The sequence below is a fragment of the Engystomops pustulosus genome, chromosome 5 (assembly GCF_040894005.1).
Source record: "Engystomops pustulosus chromosome 5, aEngPut4.maternal, whole genome shotgun sequence".
Lineage (NCBI taxonomy): Eukaryota > Metazoa > Chordata > Amphibia > Anura > Leptodactylidae > Engystomops > Engystomops pustulosus.
The window spans coordinates 205,420,317-205,446,365 of NC_092415.1; the positions used below are offsets into that span (position 1 = coordinate 205,420,317).

Below are 26,049 nucleotides of genomic sequence, written 5' to 3' on the forward strand. Positions count from 1 at the left end.
CCCTGCCCTCTAATAGAGATGACTCTATAGACCCTGCCCTCTAATAGCGATGACTCTATCGACCCTACCCTCTAATAGACATGACTCTATCGACCCTGCCCTCTAATAGAGATGACTTTATAGTCCCTGCCCTCTAATAGAGATGACTCTATAGACCCTACCCTCTAATAGAGATGACTCTATAGACCCTGCCCTCTAATAGAGATGACTCTATAGACCCTGCCCTCTAATAGAGATGACTCTATCGACCCTTCCCTCTAATAGAGATGACTCTATCGACCCTACCCTCTAATAGAGATGACTCTATCGACCCTACCCTCTAATAGAGATGACTCTATCGACCCTACCCTCTAATAGAGATGACTCTATAGACCCTGCCCTCTAATAGAGATGACTCTATAGACCCTGCCCTCTAATAGCGATGACTCTATCGACCCTACCCTCTAATAAAGATGACTCTATCGACCCTACCCTCTAATAGAGATGACTCTATCGACCCTACCCTCTAATAGAGATGACTCTATAGACCCTGCCCTCTAATAGAGATGACTCTATAGACCCTACCCTCTAATAGAGATGACTCTATAGACCCTGCCCTCTAATAGAGATGACTCTATAGACCCTGCCCTCTAATAGAGATGACTCTATAGACCCTGCCCTCTAATAGAGATGACTCTATAGACCCTGCCCTCTAATAGAGATGACTCTATAGACCCTGCCCTCTAATAGAGATGACTCTATAGACCCTGCCCTCTAATAGAGATGACTCTATAGACCCTGCCCTCTAATAGAGATGACTCTATAGACCCTGACCTCTAATAGAGATGACTCTATAGACCCTGACCTCTAATAGAGATGACTCTATAGACCCTGCCCTCTAATAGAGATGACTCTATAGACCCTACCCTCTAATAGAGATGACTCTATAGACCCTGACCTCTAATAGAGATGACTCTATAGACCCTGCCCTCTAATAGAGATGACTCTATAGACCCTGCCCTCTAATAGAGATGACTCTATAGACCCTGCCCTCTAATAGAGATGACTCTATAGACCTTACCCTCTAATAGAGATGACTCTATAGACCCTGCCCTCTAATAGAGATGACTCTATAGACCCTGCCCTCTAATAGAGATGACTCTATAGACCCTGCCCTCTAATAGAGATGACTCTATAGACCAGGGGTCGGGAACCTATGGCTCGCGAGCCAGATATGGCTCTTTTGATGGCCGCATCTGGCTCGCAGCCAGGGCTCCTATCCAGGGGCATTACTACAGCCGTGGCATCTGCTGCGCTGCCTGTCAAGACCAGGGGCCCTTACCTGGCTCCTGTTGTGCCCCTGGCTGTAGTAATGCCCCTGGATGTATTCAGCAGAGCAGCGCAGGGGTACGCGGGGTTAATTCTGGGGCGGCGCCTCTCTCTCCTTCCCTGCAGCAGTCTCCTCCGTGTGTGAGAGAGGGAGGGGAGGAGACTGTCTGCCTGCAGCCAATCCCGGGGCTGGATGTAGCAGCGCGGGAGATTCAGACAGAGGAGACCAGAGAGCTGCATACTGAGGAGACATCCAGCACCTGAGGAGAAGGAGTCAGCAGCCGGATCAGCCACAGATAAGTGCTCCCTCCCCCCAGTGTCCTGTCACACTCTGCCTTAACCCCTTAGTGTCCTGTGTGCAGGAGCAGCTATGAAGCTCCTAAGTGTCCCTTACAGACCCCTCTGCATCATCCCCTCATATCTTCCCCCACCACTGCATTTCTACATTAATGTGAGGTTCTGCAGCAGCTGAGATACAAAATAGCTAGGACCAAAGACAAAATTGTGGTGCACGTCAGTAATAAATGTGGCGCATGGTCCGGCTTAGCAGTAACAACAGTCTAGCAGTTTTGTGTGTATAATAATGTTCTGCGGGGGGTGGCGGGTGTATTATAATGTTCTGCGGGGGGTGGCGTGTGTATAATAATGTTCTGCGGGGGGTGGCGTGTGTATTATAATGTTCTGCGGGGGGTGGCGGGTGTATTATAATGTTCTGCGGGGGGTGGCGGGTGTATTATAATGTTCTGCGGGGGGTGGCGGGTGTATTATAATGTTCTGCGGGGGGTGTATTATAATGTTCTGCGGGGGCTGGCGGGTGTATTATAATGTTCTGCGGGGGGTGGCGGGTGTATTATAATGTTCTGCGGGGGGTGGCGGGTGTATTATAATGTTCTGCTGGGGGTGTATTATAATGTTCTGCTGGGGGTGTATTATAATGTTCTGCGGGGGGTGGCGGGTGTATTATAATGTTCTGCGGGGGGTGGCGGGTGTATTATAATGTTCTGCGGGGGGTGGCGGGTGTATTATAATGTTCTGCGGGGGGTGTATTATAATGTTCTGCGGGGGGTGGCGGGTGTATTATAATGTTCTGCGGGGGGTGGCGTGTGTATTATAATGTTCTGCGGGGGGTGGCGTGTGTATTATAATGTTCTGCGGGGGGTGGCGTGTGTATAATAATGTTCTGCGGGGGGTGGCGGGTGTATAATAATGTTCTGCGGGGGGTGGCGGGTGTATAATGTTCTGCGGGGGGTGGCGGGTGTATTATAATGTTCTGCGGGGGGTGGCGGGTGTATTATAATGTTCTGCGGGGGGTGGCGTGTGTATTATAATGTTCTGCTGGGGGTGTATTATAATGTTCTGCGGGGGGTGGCGGGTGTATTATAATGTTCTGCGGGGGGTGGCGGGTGTATTATAATGTTCTGCGGGGGGTGGGGGGTGTATTATAATGTTCTGCGGGGGGTGGGGGGTGTATTATAATGTTCTGCGGGGGGTGGGGGGTGTATTATAATGTTCTGCGGGGGGTGTATTATAATGTTCTGCGGGGGGTGGCGGGTGTATTATAATGTTCTGCTGGGGGTGTATTATAATGTTCTGCGGGGGGTGGCGGGTGTATTATAATGTTCTGCTGGGGGTGGCGGGTGTATTATAATGTTCTGCGGGGGGTGGCGTGATCCCCGTCAAAAATGCGGCCGCGGGACCCTCAGTAAATAAGCCCCATTGTACGGCTCTCGCAGAATTATATTTTAAAATATGTGGCGCTTATGGCTCTCTCAGCCAAAAAGGTTCCTGACCCCTGCTATAGACCTTACCCTCTAATAGAGATGACTCTATAGACCCTGCCCTCTAATAGAGATGACTCTATAGACCTTACCCTCTAATAGAGATGACTCTATAGACCCTGCCCTCTAATAGAGATGACTCTATAGACCCTGCCCTCTAATAGAGATGACTCTATAGACCCTGCCCTCTAATAGAGATGACTCTATAGACCCTGCCCTCTAATAGAGATGACTCTATAGACCCTGCCCTCTAATAGAGATGACTCTATAGACCCTGCCCTCTAATAGAGATGACTCTATAGACCCTGACCTCTAATAGAGATGACTCTATAGACCCTGCCCTCTAAAAGAGATGACTCTATAGACCCTGCCCTCTAATAGAGATGACTCTATAGACCCTGCCCTCTAATAGAGATGACTCTATAGACCCTGCCCTCTAAAAGAGATGACTCTATAGACCCTGCCCTCTAATAGAGATGACTCTATAGACCCTGCCCTCTAATAGAGATGACTCTATAGACCCTGCCCTCTAATAGAGATGACTCTATAGACCCTGCCCTCTAATAGAGATGACTCTATCGACCCTGCCCTCTAATAGAGATGACTCTATAGACCCTGCCCTCTAATAGAGATGACTCTATAGACCCTACCCTCTAATAGAGATGACTCTATAGACCCTACCCTCTAATAGAGATGACTCTATCGACCCTGCCCTCTAATAGAGATGACTCTATAGACCCTGCCCTCTAATAGAGATGACTCTATAGACCCTACCCTCTAATAGAGATCACTCTATAGACCCTACCCTCTAATAGAGATGACTCTATCGACCCTGCCCTCTAATAGAGATGACTCTATAGACCTTACCCTCTAATAGAGATGACTCTATAGACCCTGCCCTCTAATAGAGATGACTCTATCGACCCTGCCCTCTAATAGAGATGACTCTATAGACCTTACCCTCTAATAGAGATGACTCTATAGACCCTGCCCTCTAATAGAGATGACTCTATAGACCCTGCCCTCTAATAGAGATGACTCTATCGACCCTGCCCTCTAATAGAGATGACTGTATAGACCCTGCCCTCTAATAGAGATGACTCTATCGACCCTGCCCTCTAATAGAGATGACTCTATCGACCCTACCCTCTAATAGAGATGACTCTATAGACCCTGCCCTCTAATGATGATGAGATGACCCATGATCCCGCCCTCTAATGATGAGATGGTTTTGCAGACTCTAATACTGATCTTGTTTTCCGCTAATAAGATGACTCAGCTGACCTTGCTTTCCAATGATAAAGCACTGACTATACTGACCCTGCCCTCAAATTATAACACGATGACCACTAATTGTTACAAGATAATTCTACTATTCCTGCCCTCTAACGAAGACGGGACGACTCTGCTGTCTAATGAAACGACTCTACTCGCCCTCATTAGTAATAATGAGAAAACTTTCCTGACTCAACAAAGAGCTGAAACGATGAGTCTACTTTTCTTACCTTCTAATGTTTATGAGATGACTCTGCTAACCCAATCCCAGTCTACACAGCAAAGCTGAAAATTGTGCTGTACGGGATATTTCCAGCCGGTTGAGTCGGCTCTAGTCCTCATGGTTAGTTATTGTATTTTTACAAGGAGAGTTACACCTTAAGGATCATTAGAAATAACAAAAACTGCAGACAAATATGTGATATGATCGAGTCCTCTAAGGGCAAGAAGACGACTCTGCTGATTGTCCTGTTATGACAGGGAGGGGACTCTGTTAACCCCACCCCCTGATGTATAGTAAGACGACTCTCCTGACCACGTAACTCTACCGACCCTCTGCTTGACCACAAATATGAGACGACTCTGCTGCTCTCTCCAAGTCTGAACAGCACAGCTGTAAAGTGAACTTTTCACATTTCAAGTATTTTTTTATTTTTTTTGCAATCACATCAAAATGCTTCACATTTTTAAACAAAATGTAAGAAACCTGCAATTTAAACCCAAAGTAAGCAACAAGTGATTCTCTAATGATACATTTCCTGTAGAAAAAAACATTCTTGTAACTTTTCTATCAATCTTCCAAATCACAGAGAATCATTAGCAAATGTTTTATTCTGTATTCTGCCAGACGCAGAGATTCTTTGGTATTTGGATTGTTGTCTAAATTGTCTATTTCTGGATTTTTGGCTCAAAATGTGAGGAAGTCCCAGCTGAGACCGACTTTTTTTTTTTTTTATATTAGAGAATCTTGAAAGATTTTTTACATTTTTCTGTTTTTTTTTTCCGACAGAGGTGACGATTTTTAGTGATGTTACTCCTGTGGTCACTGTGTTATTATTACACGTGTTTTACCTGTATGATTGTTACTCATGTGGTCGCTGTGTTATTGTTACTCATGTGGTCGCTGTATTATTGTTACTCATGTGGTCGCTGTGTTATTGTTACTCATGTAGTCACTGTATTATTGTTACTCACGTAGTCGCTGTATTATTGTTACTCATGTGGTCACTATGTCATTGTTACACGTGTTTTACCTGTGTGATTGTTACTTGTGGGAAAGATGTTTGATTGTTACTCATGTAGTCGCTGTGTTATTGTTACTCATGTAGTCGCTGTGTTATTGTTACACGCCTTTTACTTCTGTGATTGTTACTCATGTAGCCACTGTGTTACTGTTACTAATGTGGTCACTATGTCATTGTTACACGTGTTTTACCTGTGTGATTGTTACTCATGTAGCCATTGTGTTATTGTTACTCATGTAGTCGCTGTGTTATTGTTACTCATGTAGTCGCTGTGTTATTGTTACATGCGTTTTACCTCTGTGACTGTTACTAATGTGGTCACTATGTCATTGTTACACGTGTTTTACCTGTGTGATTGTTACTTGTGGGAAAGATGTGTGATTGTTACTCATGTAGTCGCTGTGTTATTGTTACATGCGTTTTACCTATGTGATTGTTACTCATGTGGCCACTGTTCTATTATTACTCATCTGTTATTGATACACGTGTTTTACCTATGTGATTGTTACTTGTGGGAATGATGTGTGATTGTTACTCATGTGGTAAATGTGCGATTATGTGGAGGTTTCCTCCGCAGACTGGAGGGAGCACAGAAAACTTTGTCTCACTTTAGATATTTGATGGTAATTTGAGGTTTCTAGGAAATTACTTCTGCTGAGGGCTTCATTATAAAGCACTTAGAGTAATATGGAGTCATTTACAGTGGCGGCTGAGGGGCTCTCATCCGTGGAGCGCAGCATAAAGATCTACTACAACTTCTGATCATCTCCAGTCTGTATTACAGAAGATTATGGGGAAGATAAAAAGATAGACAGAAGCTCCATCACACAACCAGGACCAGAATGTCAACCAGTGGTCACCTGCCGCATAGAGCAGGCTGGGCAGTTAATAGGGATAGCTGGGCGCTAGTATTAAGGCTCACTGAACATTTCTGTCCTACATTTTCATCTTTGTTCATTCCCTAACAGCAGTATCACAGATAGATTGATCCACTATAACCTAAACTTCCCATTCTGTAAAACTCCTCTTATGCTGCACCAGTTATCTAGAATGTGCTTTCTCACTATACAAAGTTTCAAGAGTGCCCATAAAACACTACGAGACTGAAAGCTCTTGGGATCAGGGCTCCCACTCCTGTTCTTCCAGATGACTGTTTGTTCTGTGTTATGTAACATTACACTCAGCGGCCACTTTATTAGGTCCCCCATGCTAGTAACGGGTTGGACCCCCTTTTGCCTTCAGAACTGCCTCAATTCTTCGTGGCATAGATACAACAAGGTGCTGGAAGCTCCTCAGAGATTTTGGTCCATAGTGACATGATGGCATCACACAGTTGCCGCAGATTTGTCGGCTGCACATCCATGATGCGAATCTCCCGTTCCACCACATCCCAAAGATGCTCTATTGGATTGAGATCTGGTGACTGTGGAGGCCATTTGTGTCCAGTGACCTCATTGTCATGTTCAAGAAACCAGTCTGAGATGATTCCAGCTTTATGACATGGCGCATTATCCTGCTGAAAGTAGCCATCAGATGTTACAGGGTACATTGTGCTCATAAAGGGATGGACATGGTGCAACAATACTCAGGTAGGCTGTGGCGTTGTACCAAGGGGCCCAAAGACACCATGACACCACCACCACCAGCCTGAGCCGCTGATACAAGGCAGGATGGATCCATGACACCACCACCACCAGCCTGACCCGCTGATACAAGGCAGGATGGATCCATGACACCACCACCACCAGCCTGACCCGCTGATACAAGGCAGGATGGATCCATGACACCACCACCACCAGCCTGAGCCGCTGATACAAGGCAGGATGGATCCATGACACCACCAGCACCAGCCTGAGCCGCTGATACAAGGCAGGATGGATCCATGACACCACCACCACCAGCCTGACCCGCTGATACAAGGCAGGATGGATCCATGCTTTCATGTTGTTGACCCCAAATTCTGACCCTACCATCCGAATGTCGCAGCAGAAATCGAGACTCATCAGACCAGGCAAGGTTTTTCCAATCTTCTACTGTCCAATTTCGATGAGCTTGTGCAAATTGTAGCCTCAGTTTCCTGTTCTTAGCTGAAAGGAGTGGCACCCGGTGTGGTCTTCTGCTGCTGTAGCCCATCTGCCTCAGAGTTGGACGTACTGTGCGTTCAGAGATGCTCTTCTGCCTACCTTGGTTGTAACGGGTGGCGATTTGAGTCACTGTTGCCTTTCTATCAGCTCGAACCAGTCTGCCCATTCTCCTCTGACCTCTGGCATCAGCAAGGCATTTCCGCCCACAGAACTGCCGCTCACTGGATGTTTTTTCTTTTTCGGACCATTCTCTGTAAACCCTAGAGATGGTTGTGTGTGAAAATCCCAGTAGATCAGCAGTTTCTGAAATACTCAGACCAGCCCTTCTGGCACCAACAACCATGCCACGTTCACAGGCCACAAATCACCTTTCTTCCCCATACTGATGCTCGGGAGAACTGCAGGAGATTGTCTGGACCATGTCTACATGCCTAAATGCACTGCCGCCATGTGATTGGCTGATTAGAAATTAAGTGTTAACGAGCAGTTGGACAGGTGAACCTAATAAAGTGGCCGGTGAGTGTATAGCTGTATATGTCCCCTATGATCTGTTAAGCCACAGAATATGGTGACGCTTTATAAAGATTATTATTAATAATAATTGATCTATCTACAGAATATCTATTATCTATCAATCTACCTATCGCAAATCAGTGTATCCATCTTACATCTATGTAATGATGTATCTGTGATATCTCTTTGTATCTATAATAGAGGCTGCAGAATGTCAGGGGTAAGGAGGGATCTGTGAATCCACATTACACGACCTTTTACATCCAAAAAAATGTTTTTTTCTTCAATCTAACAAGCCGGCACCCTCACCGTACATAACATCACCAACCTGCCACTCCGCAGGGCTGGGGGCCACCGGGTGAGGGATGTCCCGCCAGGTACTCGGAAATAGGATTATGTCACTCCCCCTTCCCCGCCAGAGCCCTGGAAAATGTCCACAGAGAAACTGCGTCTTCTAAAATTACAGCAAAGCCACCGACCTCCTGGACACCAAGGACTTGTAGTGTATTAAGGAGATTTACACATTCCTGCCGGATACTGCAACTAGTATACACCGCAGGGAGATGGGGAGATAGATAGATAGATAGGAGATAGATAGATATGAGATAGATAGATAGATAGATAGGAGATAGATAGATAGATAGATAGATATGAGATAGATAGATAGATAGGAGATAGATAGATAGATAGATAGATAGGAGATAGATAGATATGAGATAGATAGATAGATAGATAGATAGATAGATAGATAGATAGATATGAGAGAGAGAGAGAGAGATAGATATGAGAGAGAGAGAGATAGATAGATAGATAGATAGATAGATAGATATGAGAGAGATAGATAGATAGATAGGAGAAAGATAGATAGATAGATAGATAGATAGATAGATAGGAGATAGATAGATAGATAGATAGATAGATATGAGATAGATAGATAGATAGATAGATAGATAGATATGAGAGAGATAGATAGATAGGAGATAGATAGATAGATAGATTGATAGATATGAGATAGATAGATAGATAGATAGATAGATAGATAGATAGGAGATAGATAGATAGATAGATAGATAGATAGATATGAGATAGATATGAGATAGATATGAGATAGATAGATAGATAGATAGATAGATAGGAGATAGATAGGAGATAGATAGATAGATAGATAGGAGATAGATAGATAGATAGATAGATAGGAGATAGATAGATAGATAGATAGATAGGAGATAGATAGATATGAGATAGATAGATAGATAGGAGATAGATAGATAGATAGGAGATAGATAGATATGAGATAGATAGATAGGAGATAGATATGAGATAGATAGATATGAGATAGATAGATAGATAGGAGATAGATAGATAGATAGATAGATAGATATGAGATAGATAGATAGATAGATAGATAGGAGATAGATAGATATGAGATAGATAGATATGAGATAGATAGATAGATAGATAGATATGAGATAGATAGGAGATAGATAGATATGAGATAGATAGATAGATAGATAGATATGAGAGAGATAGATAGATAGATATGAGATAGATAGATAGATAGATATGAGAGAGATAGATAGATAGATATGAGATAGATAGATAGATAGATAGATATGAGAGAGATAGATAAATAGATAGGGATAGATAGGAGATAGATAGATAGATAGATAGATAGATAGATAGATAGATAGATAGATATGAGATAGATAGATAGATAGATTGATAGATATGAGATAGATATGAAATAGATAGATAGATAGATAGATAGATAGATAGGAGATAGATAGATATGAGATAGATAGATAGATATGAGATAGATAGATATGAGATAGATAGATATGAGATAGATAGATAGATAGGAGATAGATAGATAGATAGATAGATAGATAGATAGATAGATAGATAGATAGATAGATATGAGATAGATAGATAGATAGATAGATAGGAGATAGATAGAAAGGAGATAGATAGATAGATAGATAGATAGATAGATAGGAGATAGATAGATAGGAGATAGATAGATATGAGATAGATAGATAGATAGATAGATATGAGATAGATAGATAGATAGATAGATAGATAGATATGAGATAGATAGATAGATATGAGAGAGATAGATAGATAGATAGATATGAGAGAGATAGATAGATAGATATGAGAGAGATAGATAGATAGATATGAGATAGATAGATAGATAGATATGAGAGAGATAGATAGATAGATAGATAGATTGATAGATATGAGATAGATATGAAATAGATAGATAGATAGGAGATAGATAGGAGATAGATAGATAAGTCCACCCGTTTTTCACATTCTACGGAGTGCTGCCTTTTACCTGGACTCATCATTGAGACCCTTGTAGGGGGCGTCTGTAGGGGGCGCTTAGGCTGAATACTAAAATACACAAATATCAATAGGGTAATAAATGGCTCCAGGTGACAAACTCAGCTCTGCTTCACCTGTATAATCTACATACTGGGGCACACGCGACCCCTCAGACTATTTTGGTGAAGTGCGTTGAGTGGAATTATTTCTTTTCGTCTCTTTCGCCATTTCTGTAAACAAGCGGCTTTTGTCGGAGCGGACGCTGTGCAAATAAACTCCTCCAGGAGCCATCACTGCGCCGCTATTACCCCCCCCCCCCCTCCTCAAATGGACGAGAAGACGAGAAATGATTAAGTCACTACAAGAAGAAACAAACTCGTCCTGGAAATGTGGAAATTAACCCCTTCACTGACTGAGAGGAGGAAAGGATGGAAGGGGGGGAGGGGGTACAGTAATAGGACAAGGGGGGGGGGGTCATACAGGCTCTGAAAAACCCAGGAGGGGGAAAAGGTTTTCTGATGAAATGAATGTTTTTTGGCAGCCAATATTTTGACAGATATTTTTATAAAACATAAAATATATCAGTGAAGTTTCGTGGAATTATTTCCACGATTCCACAAATTTGCATTAGAATGTACAAAATGAATATAATGTGGTGATAATGTGGTGGTTCTGGGGTTTGCTACAATGTGTCAGTACACAACCAGTTCTCTCAGCTGAGAAATGGTGACAATTGTATCCAGTGTAGACAATGCTCTGTGAGCTAAACAGCCTGGACTCCAGACTGATACATTGTAACAAACCAGCAGAGAGATGTCTACAAGTGTTTAGCTCACAGAGCATTGCCTAAACTGGATACAATTGATTCTACACTGTATCTGTAGCTGGTCCTGCTCTCATCTGAGAAGTGGAGAAAATCCAATCCAGACAATGCTCTGTGAGCTAAAGAGCCCAGACTTCACACTGCAACATTGTACAAAACTGCTTACACTACGGACGATTCATTATGGTCTATAGGTCGGAACTGGTGGAGTTTGTGCCCGGAGCCTCTCAGCGGATACAGGCACAGGATCACCAGCAATTATAAGACCAAACCCCAATATTAATGGGTTCCCCCAATATATCTGCAGCCAGTCCTGGCCTCAGCTGAGAAATTGATCTGGTCTAGACAATGCTCTGTGAGAGCATTTTCTACACTAGAGCAGGATCCGCCATGTTCAGGGTCATTGTTTCTAAATAGAGACAGTTGCATCGAGTCTAGACAATGCTCTGTGAGCTAAACACATCAGGAGCAGCTACACAGATCTCTCTGCTGGTTTGTCACAATGTATCAGTCTGGAGTCCAGGCTGTAAAGCTCACAGAGCATTGTCTGTGATACAATTGTCTCCACTTTACAGCTCAGAGCTGGATGATCCTTGTATAGGGTCACTGCAGGCTCTCATTCACTGACAAGCAGCAGAGATCCTGATCGTAGGGAAGACGGAAATCATTTATGACAATGTGACATTTTAACGTTCATTTTTCTGGAGATTCCATTGATTTGAACATTTTGCTACATTTACTTTGTCGGATGAGTGACCCCACTTTTTACAGCCCCTCTTTTAATGCGGCTCTCAATATGGACGTTTTATTACATCTTGATACATTTATTATTATTTTTGCACCGATGACCCCAAAAATTCCCAAATCCTGACAAATCACATTGAAGAAAATCAACTTCAGGAATAAATAAATTAATAATTGTGTATTATGTGCGCTGTGTAGTGTTACTATTTACCACTCTATGGGGGGGGGGATTATTTTGGACCATATGATACTATATTCTGGGTATATTACGTTACTATCTTTGAATTGTATCATATTTTGTGGGACTACATACAGTTACTGTTTACATTTTGCATGTTTTAAGCACAATGAGGTCCTACTATTTTACACTGTATGTTGGTAATAATAATTGTTTATTTATATAGCGCACACAGATGCCACAGCGCTGCGCAGAGTTTGCCAAATCAATCGCTGCCCCCAATGGGGCTCACAATCTAATCAACCTACCAGTATGTTTTGGAGTGTGGGAGGAAACCAGAGGACCCGGAGGAAACCCACACAAACACGGAGAGAACATACAAACTCTTTGTAGATGTTGACCATGATGGGATTTGAACCCAGGACCCCAGCGCTGCAAGGCTGTAATACTAACCACTGAGCCGCCGTGCTGGTATTATTTGGGTGATGTGCCGCAGTGTGATTGGGTCATATGCTGTATACATGAGTGTGATTTATGCTCAGCATAGTGACATTTAGTCACTGTATATTGGAAGGGTTTGCAATCTGTACAGTGTAACTATTTACTTATCATTATTGGTATAGCGGTATTGTGTAGACATTGTATTTTGTTACTATTTGCACTATGTGGCGGCATTATTCAGGCACTGCAGGCCAGTATCATGTGGACGATGCTTGTGCTGTGTGTGCACTGCATGGCGGTATTGTAGTTATTTTTTTGCTCATTAATGTGCCCTCTGCCCTCCAATAATATGCAGTCTGCCTCCCCAGTAATGTGCGCTATGCCCCCCAGTAATGTGCGCTATGCCCCCCAGTAATGTGCGCTCTGCCCCCCAGTAATGTGCCCTCTGCCCCCCCAGTAATGTGCCCTCTGCCCCCCCAGTAATGTGCCCTGGGCCCCCTAGTAATGTGCCCTGTGCCTCCCCAGTAATGTGCGCTATGCCCCCCAGTAATGTGCGCTATGCCCCCCAGTAATGTGCGCTATGCCCCCCAGTAATGTGCCATCTGCCCCCCCGTAATGTGCACTCTACCCCCCAGTAATATGCACTCTGCCCCCCAGTAATGTGCGCTATGCTTCCCCAGTAATGTGCGCTATGCCTCCCCAGTAATGTGCACTCTGCCCCCCAGTAATGTGCGCTATGCCCCCCCCAGTAATGTGCGCTATGCCCCCCCAGTAATGTGCACTCTGCCTCCCAGTAATGTGCGCTATGCCCCCCCAGTAATATGCACTCTGCCCCCCAGTAATGTGCGCTATGCCCCCCAATAATGTGCGCTATGCCTCCCCAGTAATGTGCACTCTGCCTCCCCAGTAATGTGCGCTATGCCCCCCAGTAATGTGCGCTATGCCCCCCAGTAATGTGCGCTATGCCCCCCAGTAATGTGCGCTATGCCTCCCCAGTAATGTGCCATCTGCCCCCCCCGTAATGTGCACTCTGCCCCCCAGTAATATGCACTCTGCCCCCCAGTAATGTACACTCTGCCCCCCAGTAATGTGCACTATGCCTCCCCAGTAATGTGCACTCTGCCCCCCAGTAATGTGCGCTATGCCCCCCCAGTAATGTGCGTTATGCCCCCCCAGTAATGTGCGCTATGCCCCCCAGTAATGTGCGCTATGCCCCCCAGTAATGTGCGCTCTGCCTCCCCAGTAATGTGCACTCTGCCTCCCCAGTAATGTGCGCTATGCCCCCCCAGTAATGTGCCCTCTGCCCCCCCAGTAATGTGCGCTGTGTCCCCCAGTAATGTGCACTCTGCCCCCCAGTAATGTACTCTCTGCCCCCCAGTAATGTGCACTCTGCCTCCCCAGTAATGTGCACTCTGCCTCCCCAGTAATGTGCGCTATGCCCCCCAGTAATGTGCCCTCTGCCCCCCAGTAATGTGCACTCTGCCCCCCAGTAATGTGCCCTGTGCCCCCCAGTAATGTGCACTCTGCCCCCCAGTAATATGCACTCTGCCCTCCAGTAATGTGCCCTGTGCCCCCCAGTAATGTGCCCTGTGCCCCCCAGTAATGTGCCCTGTGCCCCCCCGTAATGTGCACTCTGCCCCCCCAGTAATGTGCACTCTGCCCCCCCCAGTAATGTGCACTCTGCCCCCCCAGTAATGTGCACTCTGCCTCCCAGTAATGTACACTCTGCCCCCCCAGTAATGTGCCCTATGTCTCCCCAGTAATGTGCGCTATGCCCCCCCAGTAATGTGCGCTATGCCCCCCAGTAATGTGCCCTCTGCCCCCCCCCCAGTAATGTGCACTCTGCCTCCCCAGTAATGTGCACTCTGCCTCCCCAGTAATGTGCACTCTGCCCCCCTGTAATGTGCACTCTGCCCCCCCAGTAATGTACACTCTGCCCCCCAGTAATGTGCCCTCTGCCCCCCCAGTAATGTGCCCTCTGCCCCCCCAGTAATGTGCACTCTGCCCCCAGTAATGTGCGCTATGCCCCCCAGTAATGTGCCCTCTGCCCCCAGTAATGTGCACTCTGCCCCCCCAGTAATGTTCACTCTGCCCCCCAGTAATGTGCCCTCTGCCCCCCCAGTAGTGTGCCCTCTGCCCCCCAGTAATGTGCCCTCTGCCCCCCCAGTAGTGTGCCCTATGTCTCCCCAGTAATGTGCACTCTGCCCCCCCCAGTAGTGTGCCCTCGGCCCCCCCAGTAATGTGCCCTCTGCCCCCCCAGTAGTGTGCCCTATATCTCCCCAGTAATGTGCATTCTATTCCACCAGTCATGTGCCCTCTGCCCCCCAGTCATGTGCCCTCTGCCCCCAGTAATGTGCCCTCTGCCCCCCAGTAATGTGCCCTATGTCTCCCCAGTAATGTGCATTCTACCCCCCCAGTAATGTGCCCTCTGCCCCCTAGTAATGTGCCCCCCACCAGTCATGTGCCCTCTGCCCCCCAGTAATGTGCCCTATGTCTCCCTAGTAATGTGCATTCTACCCCCCAGTAACGTGCCATATGTCTCCCCAGTAATGTGCATTCTACCCCCCCAGTAATGTGCACTCTGCCCCCCAGTAATGTGCACTCTGCCCCCCAGTAATGTGCCCCCCACCAGTCATGTGCCCTCTGCCCCCCAGTAATGTGCCCTCTGGCCCCCAGTAATGTGCACTCCTATAACCCTGATGTGCAGATCTCCCTGGCTATATGGAGATCCATCCCCAGCCATTCAGAGCCCTAGTAAAGCTAGTAAAGTAACTGCCCATATCACTTGTCAGGTCCCTGGGAAAGCTGGGTGACACTATTAGTACTATAGACATTACATTGGTTGCAGTCGTGTTCGCACACAGCGTATCGCTGCCCGACAGCCGCTGCCGGAATCTTAATGATCCCACAAAAAAGGAAAATATTAAATTAGATTTATGATGAAGGCGAACCACAAACCAGGAGAGCGCAGGGCAAAGCCGCTAATGGCAGCAAGCTGTGTACACGTGTAGCAGAGCCGAGTCCGTGATAACTGCGGAAAACCACAGACTGTGATATCACTGGGGCCAGTGCCAAACACACTCAGCTCTGCTACATCCCTATAATCTCTCTCTGGTTTTACAAAGTGGTAAACAAATGTGTTCTGTCAAACGTAAAACTAGAGAAGACACCGAGGGACAGCAAAGATTTAGGACAAGTCACAAATTTATATGCACTACTTTATATCAACTTACTCAGCGCGGCTACATGTGACAAACTCATATCTGCTACATCTGACAAACTCATATCTGCTACATCTGACAAACTCATATCTGCTACATCTGACAAACTCATATCTGTTACATCTGACAAACTCATATCTGCTACATCTGACAAACTCATATCTGTTACATCTGACAAACTCATATCTGCTACATCTGACAAACTCATATCTACTACATCTGACAAACTCATATCTACTACATCTGACAAACTCATATCTGCTACATCTGACAAACTCATATCTGCTACATCTGACAAACTCATAACTGCTACATCTGCCAAACTCATATCTGCTACATCTGACAAACTCATATCTGCTACATCTGACAAACTCATATCTACTACATCTGACAAACTCATATCTGCTACATCTGACAAACTCATATCTGCTACATCTGACAAACTCATATCTACTACATCTGACAAACTCATATCTGCTACATCTGACAAACTCATATCTGCTACATCTGACAAACTCATATCTACTACATCTGACAAACTCATATCTGCTACATCTGACAAACTCATATCTACTACATCTGACAAACTCATATCTACTACATCTGACAAACTCATATCTGCTACATCTGACAAACTCATATCTACTACATCTGACAAACTCATATCTGCTACATCTGACAAACTCATATCTGCTACATCTGACAAACTCATATCTGTTACATCTGACAAACTCATATCTGCTACATCTGACAAACTCATATCTGTTACATCTGACAAACTCATATCTGCTACATCTGACAAACTCATATCTGTTACATCTGACAAACTCATATCTGCTACATCTGACAAACTGATATCTGCTACATCTGACAAACTCATATCTGCTACATCTGACAAACTCATATCTGTTACATCTGACAAACTCATATCTGCTACATCTGACAAACTCATATCTGCTACATCTGACAAACTCATATCTACGGACGAATCACAGATGCAGCTGACAAACTCAAATCTGCTAAATTTAACAAACTCAAATCTGCGACTTCGGACGGACGAATTACAGATGTAGCGGACAAACTCAGTTAACTACATTTGACAATCAAAGCTTTGCTGTGTACGACATCCCCAGCCCTTCAGCTCTGCTACATACAACGAAGCACAAACTCTTACTTCTAAAACTTCACCTCTGCAGCTTTTGACAAACTCAGCTCTGCTACATAGAACTATTCCAGAAATATTTAATTGATCTGTATATAATAAATTTATTGCACTAACATCTGACAAACTCATATCTGCTACATCTGACAAACTCATATCTGCTACATCTGACAAACTCATATCTGTTACATCTGACAAACTCATTTTTTGCTACATCTGACAAACTCATATCTGCTACATCTAACAAACTCATCTCCAACTATTTCAGCGCTGACATCAAGCAGGTTATATCTCATATACTTGACAAACTCAAATCTGCGACTTTGGACAGACAGATCACAGATGCAGCGGACAAACTCAGTTAACTACATTTGACAATCATAACTTTGCTATATATGACTCCAACCCCTGCAGCACTGCTACATACAACGAGGTCCACCCTGCTATGTCGGACAAACTCTTACTTTTAATACTTCACCTCTGCAGCTTTTGACAAACTCAGCTCTGCTACATAGAACTATTCCAGAATTCTTTAATTGATCTGTATATAAGTTTGGTGCACTAACCTCTGACAAACTCATTACTGCTACATCTGACATATAGAGCACTTATTTAGTTGACACCTAGATAACTTTATTAAACAAACTTTACAATAAGTGACCTACCTAACCCTACAACCCTGCTATACCTGTCCACTTTTTTTTACATTTGACAAACTCAAACCTGCTACATCAGACAGCGCTCTTACACATTCTACAAAACTATAGCCAGCCCTACGGCTCTGCTACATCTGATCCAATCCACTTGCTAACATCTAACAAACTCCACTGCTTCTCCCAAAGAACTTTACAGCTTGTCACATACAACCCGTACAGCTCTGCTACATCTGATAAAGCGCACTTCCCTACATCTGACAAACACAGCACTGCTACATCAGAAAAGGCACTAACATATTTGACAAACAAAACTATAGTGACATATCCCACCCTACAGCTCTGCTACATCTGATGGAGTCCACTACGTGACAAACTCAAATTCTATAACATCTGAAACCTCAGCTCTGCTACATCTGACAACACAGCCGAGATACAATTAAAAATGCCGGCGACAACTTACAAACCGAATCCTGTTGTCTGTAAGACAAACCCAGCTCCACTACATCTGTCAGAATCCACTTTCCCTACAAACTCAACAAACACATCAACCAACGTCCTTACTAACTCCTCTCTGTTGCATCAGATTTTTTAACTTTTGTACATCTGACAAACCCACATCTGCCGTGTAATGACACATTCAGCTCTGCTACACGGATACACAGCCCCCCCCTGTACCCGGGGCCATAAATCAGCGGCCGCCTCGGTTTATTTGTTCTCTGTAAAGTTTGCAGAACTTTCATTTTATGGGAATAAGTCGATGACTTTTTAAGCGCATCAACGAGCGACCGGAGACGCGGCCGCGACTTTCCGAAAAATTGGATTTTATGCAGAAAAACCTAGAGGAACGGGGTTTACACACGTAGCAGAGCTGAAAGAGTCAAATACAGATGTAGCAGGGTTAAATTTGTCTTTGATACAATATAATATTTTGATACATTGTATCCGATGACAAACTCATCAATACTACATCATCTTTGTATCTATTGCATCTTGTATCTGCTTCTTCTATGTCGTAGTTTTACTGTCACTCAGGGGAAGCGTCTGTGAACAAACCTGATGGTTGTATGACACGGCGTATACTCAGGGGGGGGCGATGTGGTACCCGACACCCCAATACTCTCAGCCACGCACCACGATTCATAGAGCTACCTCATTCAGGTGTAAAGTGTGAAACAACCAAGTCAGCTCTGCTACATATCAGTACAAGTTGACAGCTGTTATCAAGAATCAGAATAATTTATGTACAGATGTAGCAGAGCTGAATTTGTCATTTAAAATTTATTTGATTCTATGACAAAGTCAGCTCTGCTACACAGCGCAGAACAATGATAATAATATATTGCTAGAGATGTAGCAGAGCTGAATATGTCGTTTTAAATTTATTTGATTCCAAGACCAATACAGCTCTGCTACACTGCGCAGAACAATGATAATAATATGTAGGTATAGATGTAGCAGAGCTGAATATGTCGTTTTAAATTTATTTGATTCCAAGACCAATACAGCTCTGCTACACTGCGCAGAACAATGATAATAATATATAGCTAGAGATGTAGCAGAGCTGAATATGTCGTTTTTCTATGCTGAGTGATGATTCAATGGCTTCTGATCATCTGAGATGAGACATTCATTTCCAGTCCTATGTACAGGTACAGATAAAGCATCATTGTGCCAGTCACACACACAGCTCTGCTACATTTCTGTATAATGAAATACTAGAGATAATATAAGGTGAAATTTAACAAAAAAATCATTGTTGAATGCGATCGGTCACCCCGAGCCGTATCGTATGTAAAACCACAGATGTCGTAACGAGTAGCAAACTCAGCTCTGCTACATTTGCATATGTTATAAAGTAATAAAGTTTTATAAAAAATGTAGAAAATTTAAAAAAAAAATCCCTTATACTCTAATAATAAATAATGGAATAGTCAATTCGGATTGACCTTCCTGAGCGGCGCCCGATGTCAGACCTACTGTGATGTCATAATTGTGCCACGCAACAAACCCAACACTGCTACATGGCTGCACATCGAAATATCAGAGAAATTGTAAAAATAAATTACTTAAAAAAAAAAAATAATAATAAACAGATTGTGGAATCCGATAAAGCGGCGCCATAATGACAAGCTTACACTTCTATCACGTGTGTGCCGCATAACAAACTCAGCTCTGCTTCATTTCCGTATAACGAAATGTAACAGAAATGTAACAGAAAAGTAACAAAAAATAAAAAAGTGCCGCACCACGTGTTAATCCACCGATGTCTTATTGTGCTGCCGCCCCCCCTGGGCCAAAGAACACACTCGGCACTGCTACATCTCCTATCAGAAAATATACAGTTTTTAGGAAAGTATCAATTATTTAGATTTTTTTTTTTTAAAATGTATAAAATTCGATCGCCCATCCTGATCCGGGGGGGGGGGGGGGTTATCAATATTGCACCCTTTCACTTCCGGACCCGTCCCCAAGTTTATAAGCGTGTCGCCCTGTGATGTGGTCCGCGGATGGCGGTGACAACGTGACGGTATATGTGTCACAGAGTTGGGGGGGGGGGATTATTTTTGCAAACAACTTACTTGTAGGATAAGAATCAGGACTGCGGGTCTCATTGTCAGGACGGGTCCCATGTGTGTGGCCACCCGGGGGCTCAGCTCCACGGTCCGGCACTCGGAGTTCTTCCTTCTCCCCGGAGCAGCCCACAAAGTCAGACAGGTTCTCCCTCTATGTAGAGTAAGGGAGGGACCAGGGGGCTGATACATAATACTCAGGATTGTTTGCACACTGTAACGGAGCGCTGCGAAGGGTAACAATGTTAATGGCTGTAAGGTTGTCGCCAGGCAATCGCATGAAGGGCAATTCCCTAATGTCAGCTACTACTGATAGAACAGGGGACTCTGTGGCGGTATATAAGATTACCGTATGGCGCTTTGACAGTATTATGTGAGCAGTGTATGGAGGTATTACATGTATGACAGTATTATGTGAGCAGTGTATGGAGGTATTACATGTATGACAGTATTATGTGGGCAGTGTATGGCGGTATTACATGTATGACAGTATTATGTGGGCAGTGTATGGAGGTATTACATGTATGACAGTATTATGTGGGCAGTGTATGGAGGTATTACATGTATGACAGTATTATGTGAGCAGTGTATGGCGGTATTACATGTATGACAGTATTATGTGGGCAGTGTATGGCGGTATTACATGTATGACAGCATTATGTGTGCAATGTAAGGCGGTATTACATGTATGACAGTATTATGTGGGCAGTGTATGGCGGTATTACATGTATGACAGTATTATGTGGGCAGTGTATGGAGGTATTACATGTATGACAGTATTATGTGGGCAGTGTATGGCGGTATTACATGTATGACAGTATTATGTGAGCAGTGTATGGAGGTATTACATGTATGACAGTATTATGTGGGCAGTGTATGGCGGTATTACATGTATGACAGTATTATGTGGGCAGTGTATGGAGGTATTACATGTATGACAGTATTATGTGGGCAGTGTATGGAGGTATTACATGTATGACAGTATTATGTGGGCAGTGTATGGAGGTATTACATGTATGATAGTATTATGTGGGCAGTGTATGGCGGTATTACATGTATGACAGTATTATGTGGGCAGTGTATGGCGGTATTACATGTATGACAGTATTATGTGGGCAGTGTATGGAGGTATTACATGTATGACAGTATTATGTGGGCAGTGTATGGCGGTATTACATGTATGACAGTATTATGTGGGCAGTGTATGGAGGTATTACATGTATGACAGTATTATGTGGGCAGTGTATGGAGGTATTACATGTATGACAGTATTATGTGGGCAGTGTATGGAGGTATTACATGTATGACAGTATTATGTGGGCAGTGTATGGCGGTATTACATGTATGACAGTATTATGTGGGCAGTGTATGGAGGTATTACATGTATGACAGTATTATGTGGGCAGTGTATGGAGGTATTACATGTATGACAGTATTATGTGGGCAGTGTATGGAGGTATTACATGTATGACAGTATTATGTGTGCAATGTAAGGCGGTATTACATGTATGACAGTATTATGTGGGCAGTGTATGGAGGTATTACATGTATGACAGTATTATGTGGGCAGTGTATGGCGGTATTACATGTATGACAGTATTATGTGAGCAGTGTATGGAGGTATTACATGTATGACAGTATTATGTGAGCAGTGTATGGAGGTATTACATGTATGACAGTATTATGTGAGCAGTGTATGGAGGTATTACATGTATGACAGTATTATGTGGGCAGTGTATGGCGGTATTACATGTATGACAGTATTATGTGTGCAATGTAAGGCGGTATTACATGTATGACAGTATTATGTGGGCAGTGTATGGTGGTATTACATGTATGACAGTATTATGTGGGCAGTGTATGGCGGTATTACATGTATGACAGTATTATGTGGGCAGTGTATGGCGGTATTACATGTATGACAGTATTATGTGGGCAGTGTATGGGGTATTACATGTATGACAGTATTATGTGGGCAGTGTATGGCGGTATTACATGTATGACAGTATTATGTGGGCAGTGTATGGTGGTATTACATGTATGACAGTATTATGTGTGCAATGTAAGGCGGTATTACATGTATGACAGTATTATGTGGGCAGTGTATGGCGGTATTACATGTATGACAGTATTATGTGGGCAGTGTATGGCGGTATTACATGTATGACAGTATTATGTGGGCAGTGTATGGTGGTATTACATGTATGACAGTATTATGTGTGCAATGTAAGGCGGTATTACATGTATGACAGTATTATGTGGGCAGTGTATGGCGGTATTACATGTATGACAGTATTATGTGGGCAGTGTATGGCGGTATTACATGTATGACAGTATTATGTGGGCAGTGTATGGCGGTATTACATGTATGACAGTATTATGTGAGCAGTGTATGGAGGTATTACATGTATGACAGTATTATGTGGGCAGTGTATGGCGGTATTACATGTATGACAGTATTATGTGGGCAGTGTATGGAGGTATTACATGTATGACAGTATTATGTGGGCAGTGTATGGAGGTATTACATGTATGACAGTATTATGTGGGCAGTGTATGGAGGTATTACATGTATGATAGTATTATGTGGGCAGTGTATGGCGGTATTACATGTATGACAGTATTATGTGGGCAGTGTATGGCGGTATTACATGTATGACAGTATTATGTGGGCAGTGTATGGAGGTATTACATGTATGACAGTATTATGTGGGCAGTGTATGGAGGTATTACATGTATGACAGTATTATGTGGGCAGTGTATGGAGGTATTACATGTATGACAGTATTATGTGGGCAGTGTATGGCGGTATTACATGTATGACAGTATTATGTGGGCAGTGTATGGAGGTATTACATGTATGACAGTATTATGTGGGCAGTGTATGGAGGTATTACATGTATGACAGTATTATGTGGGCAGTGTATGGAGGTATTACATGTATGACAGTATTATGTGTGCAATGTAAGGCGGTATTACATGTATGACAGTATTATGTGGGCAGTGTATGGAGGTATTACATGTATGACAGTATTATGTGGGCAGTGTATGGCGGTATTACATGTATGACAGTATTATGTGAGCAGTGTATGGAGGTATTACATGTATGACAGTATTATGTGAGCAGTGTATGGAGGTATTACATGTATGACAGTATTATGTGGGCAGTGTATGGCGGTATTACATGTATGACAGTATTATGTGGGCAGTGTATGGCGGTATTACATGTATGACAGTATTATGTGTGCAATGTAAGGCGGTATTACATGTATGACAGTATTATGTGGGCAGTGTATGGCGGTATTACATGTATGACAGTATTATGTGGGCAGTGTATGGGGTATTACATGTATGACAGTATTATGTGGGCAGTGTATGGCGGTATTACATGTATGACAGTATTATGTGGGCAGTGTATGGAGGTATTACATGTATGACAGTATTATGTGGGCAGTGTATGGTGGTATTACATGTATGACAGTATTATGTGTGCAATGTAAGGCGGTATTACATGTATGACAGTATTATGTGGGCAGTGTATGGCGGTATTACATGTATGACAGTATTATGTGGGCAGTGTATGGCGGTATTACATGTATGACAGTATTATGTGGGCAGTGTATGGCGGTATTACATGTATGACAGTATTATGTGGGCAGTGTATGGTGGTATTACATGTATGACAGTATTATGTGGGCAGTGTATGGCGGTATTACATGTATGACAGTATTATGTGGGCAGTGTATGGAGGTATTACATGTATGACAGTATTATGTGGGCAGTGTATGGAGGTATTACATGTATGACAGTATTATGTGGGCAGTGTATGGAGGTATTACATGTATGACAGTATTATGTGGGCAGTGTATGGCGGTATTACATGTATGACAGTATTATGTGGGCAGTGTATGGAGGTATTACATGTATGACAGTATTATGTGGGCAGTGTATGGAGGTATTACATGTATGACAGTATTATGTGGGCAGTGTATGGAGGTATTACATGTATGACAGTATTATGTGTGCAATGTAAGGCGGTATTACATGTATGACAGTATTATGTGGGCAGTGTATGGAGGTATTACATGTATGACAGTATTATGTGGGCAGTGTATGGCGGTATTACATGTATGACAGTATTATGTGAGCAGTGTATGGAGGTATTACATGTATGACAGTATTATGTGAGCAGTGTATGGAGGTATTACATGTATGACAGTATTATGTGGGCAGTGTATGGCGGTATTACATGTATGACAGTATTATGTGGGCAGTGTATGGCGGTATTACATGTATGACAGTATTATGTGTGCAATGTAAGGCGGTATTACATGTATGACAGTATTATGTGGGCAGTGTATGGTGGTATTACATGTATGACAGTATTATGTGGGCAGTGTATGGCGGTATTACATGTATGACAGTATTATGTGGGCAGTGTATGGCGGTATTACATGTATGACAGTATTATGTGGGCAGTGTATGGGGTATTACATGTATGACAGTATTATGTGGGCAGTGTATGGCGGTATTACATGTATGACAGTATTATGTGGGCAGTGTATGGAGGTATTACATGTATGACAGTATTATGTGGGCAGTGTATGGTGGTATTACATGTATGACAGTATTATGTGTGCAATGTAAGGCGGTATTACATGTATGACAGTATTATGTGGGCAGTGTATGGCGGTATTACATGTATGACAGTATTATGTGGGCAGTGTATGGCGGTATTACATGTATGACAGTATTATGTGGGCAGTGTATGGCGGTATTACATGTATGACAGTATTATGTGGGCAGTGTATGGTGGTATTACATGTATGACAGTATTATGTGTGCAATGTAAGGCGGTATTACATGTATGACAGTATTATGTGGGCAGTGTATGGCGGTATTACATGTATGACAGTATTATGTGGGCAGTGTATGGCGGTATTATATAGGCTCCTGGCAGTTTTGTGTTCCCAGGAGGAGAAGGATCACTGAGCTGTGACCTGGTGGTGGGATCCCGAGAGCCTCCATTTTTATAATGGAACCATTGAGGAATAGTATAGCGCCAGTATATATATATATATATAGTATAATGGTCCCCTCCCTGGCTTTGTGGGCTGTCACCACATTACACCTATGGCGGTGGGTTTCTCCAGAAATGTCACAGTCTCCATTTCCTCTTTTCAGACTATTTTGGAGCATCAGACGCTATTTTTTGATGACATATAGAATAGTGACCCGTCGCCATTAGACAAATCGGACCACGACAGTGATAGGGACCAAAACCGTGCGCATAGGACCGTAGCCGGAGCGCTGATTGGAGCAGAACAGATCAGCAAGTGGACCGGCAGTGTCTCAGGTCATCCCAGAGGAACAGGTCCGGTGCTTCCAGAACAACAAGCCTTGGGATCCAAAGACCTGAAGGTCCTAAACATGAACCTCTTTTTCAATCGGTTCTCAGACGGGCACCAGGACAGAGCAAGCAGTGGAACAAGAGCCGGTAGGACCAGAACCGAACAGACGTCAAGTAAACCCAAAGGCGCGGTACCAGCAGTGAGCACAGGGGAGGTGCTAGATGTAAAGGGCCCACAAAGCTAACAAAGCCAGGGCACCGGATGAGAGATTTACACACCTACACAAAACTCGTGCCATGGAGCTGTGTAATGTGCTGGCGGATCTCTTCAGTGTCAGATCCAGGCAGATTCAGGTACCAGTGGGCCGGAGAAC

The 26,049-nt window shown here is 43.7% G+C and overlaps 1 protein-coding gene across 2 annotated transcripts in view; it reads right to left on the reverse strand.

The window, feature by feature from the left end:
- Window positions 1-20,465, reverse strand: part of CRHR2 (corticotropin releasing hormone receptor 2) — a 239,146-nt gene extending 218,681 nt beyond the window's left edge. For both annotated transcript variants that reach the window (XR_011855948.1, XM_072154412.1), the window contains exon 1: window positions 20,335-20,465. Coding sequence is in view for 1 of the 2 variants with exons in the window: in XM_072154412.1 (XP_072010513.1) it covers window positions 20,335-20,385 (51 nt within the window). In the remaining variant the exon portion in view is untranslated. The remainder of the gene's footprint in view (window positions 1-20,334) is intronic.
- Window positions 20,466-26,049: the final 5,584 nt, after the last annotated feature.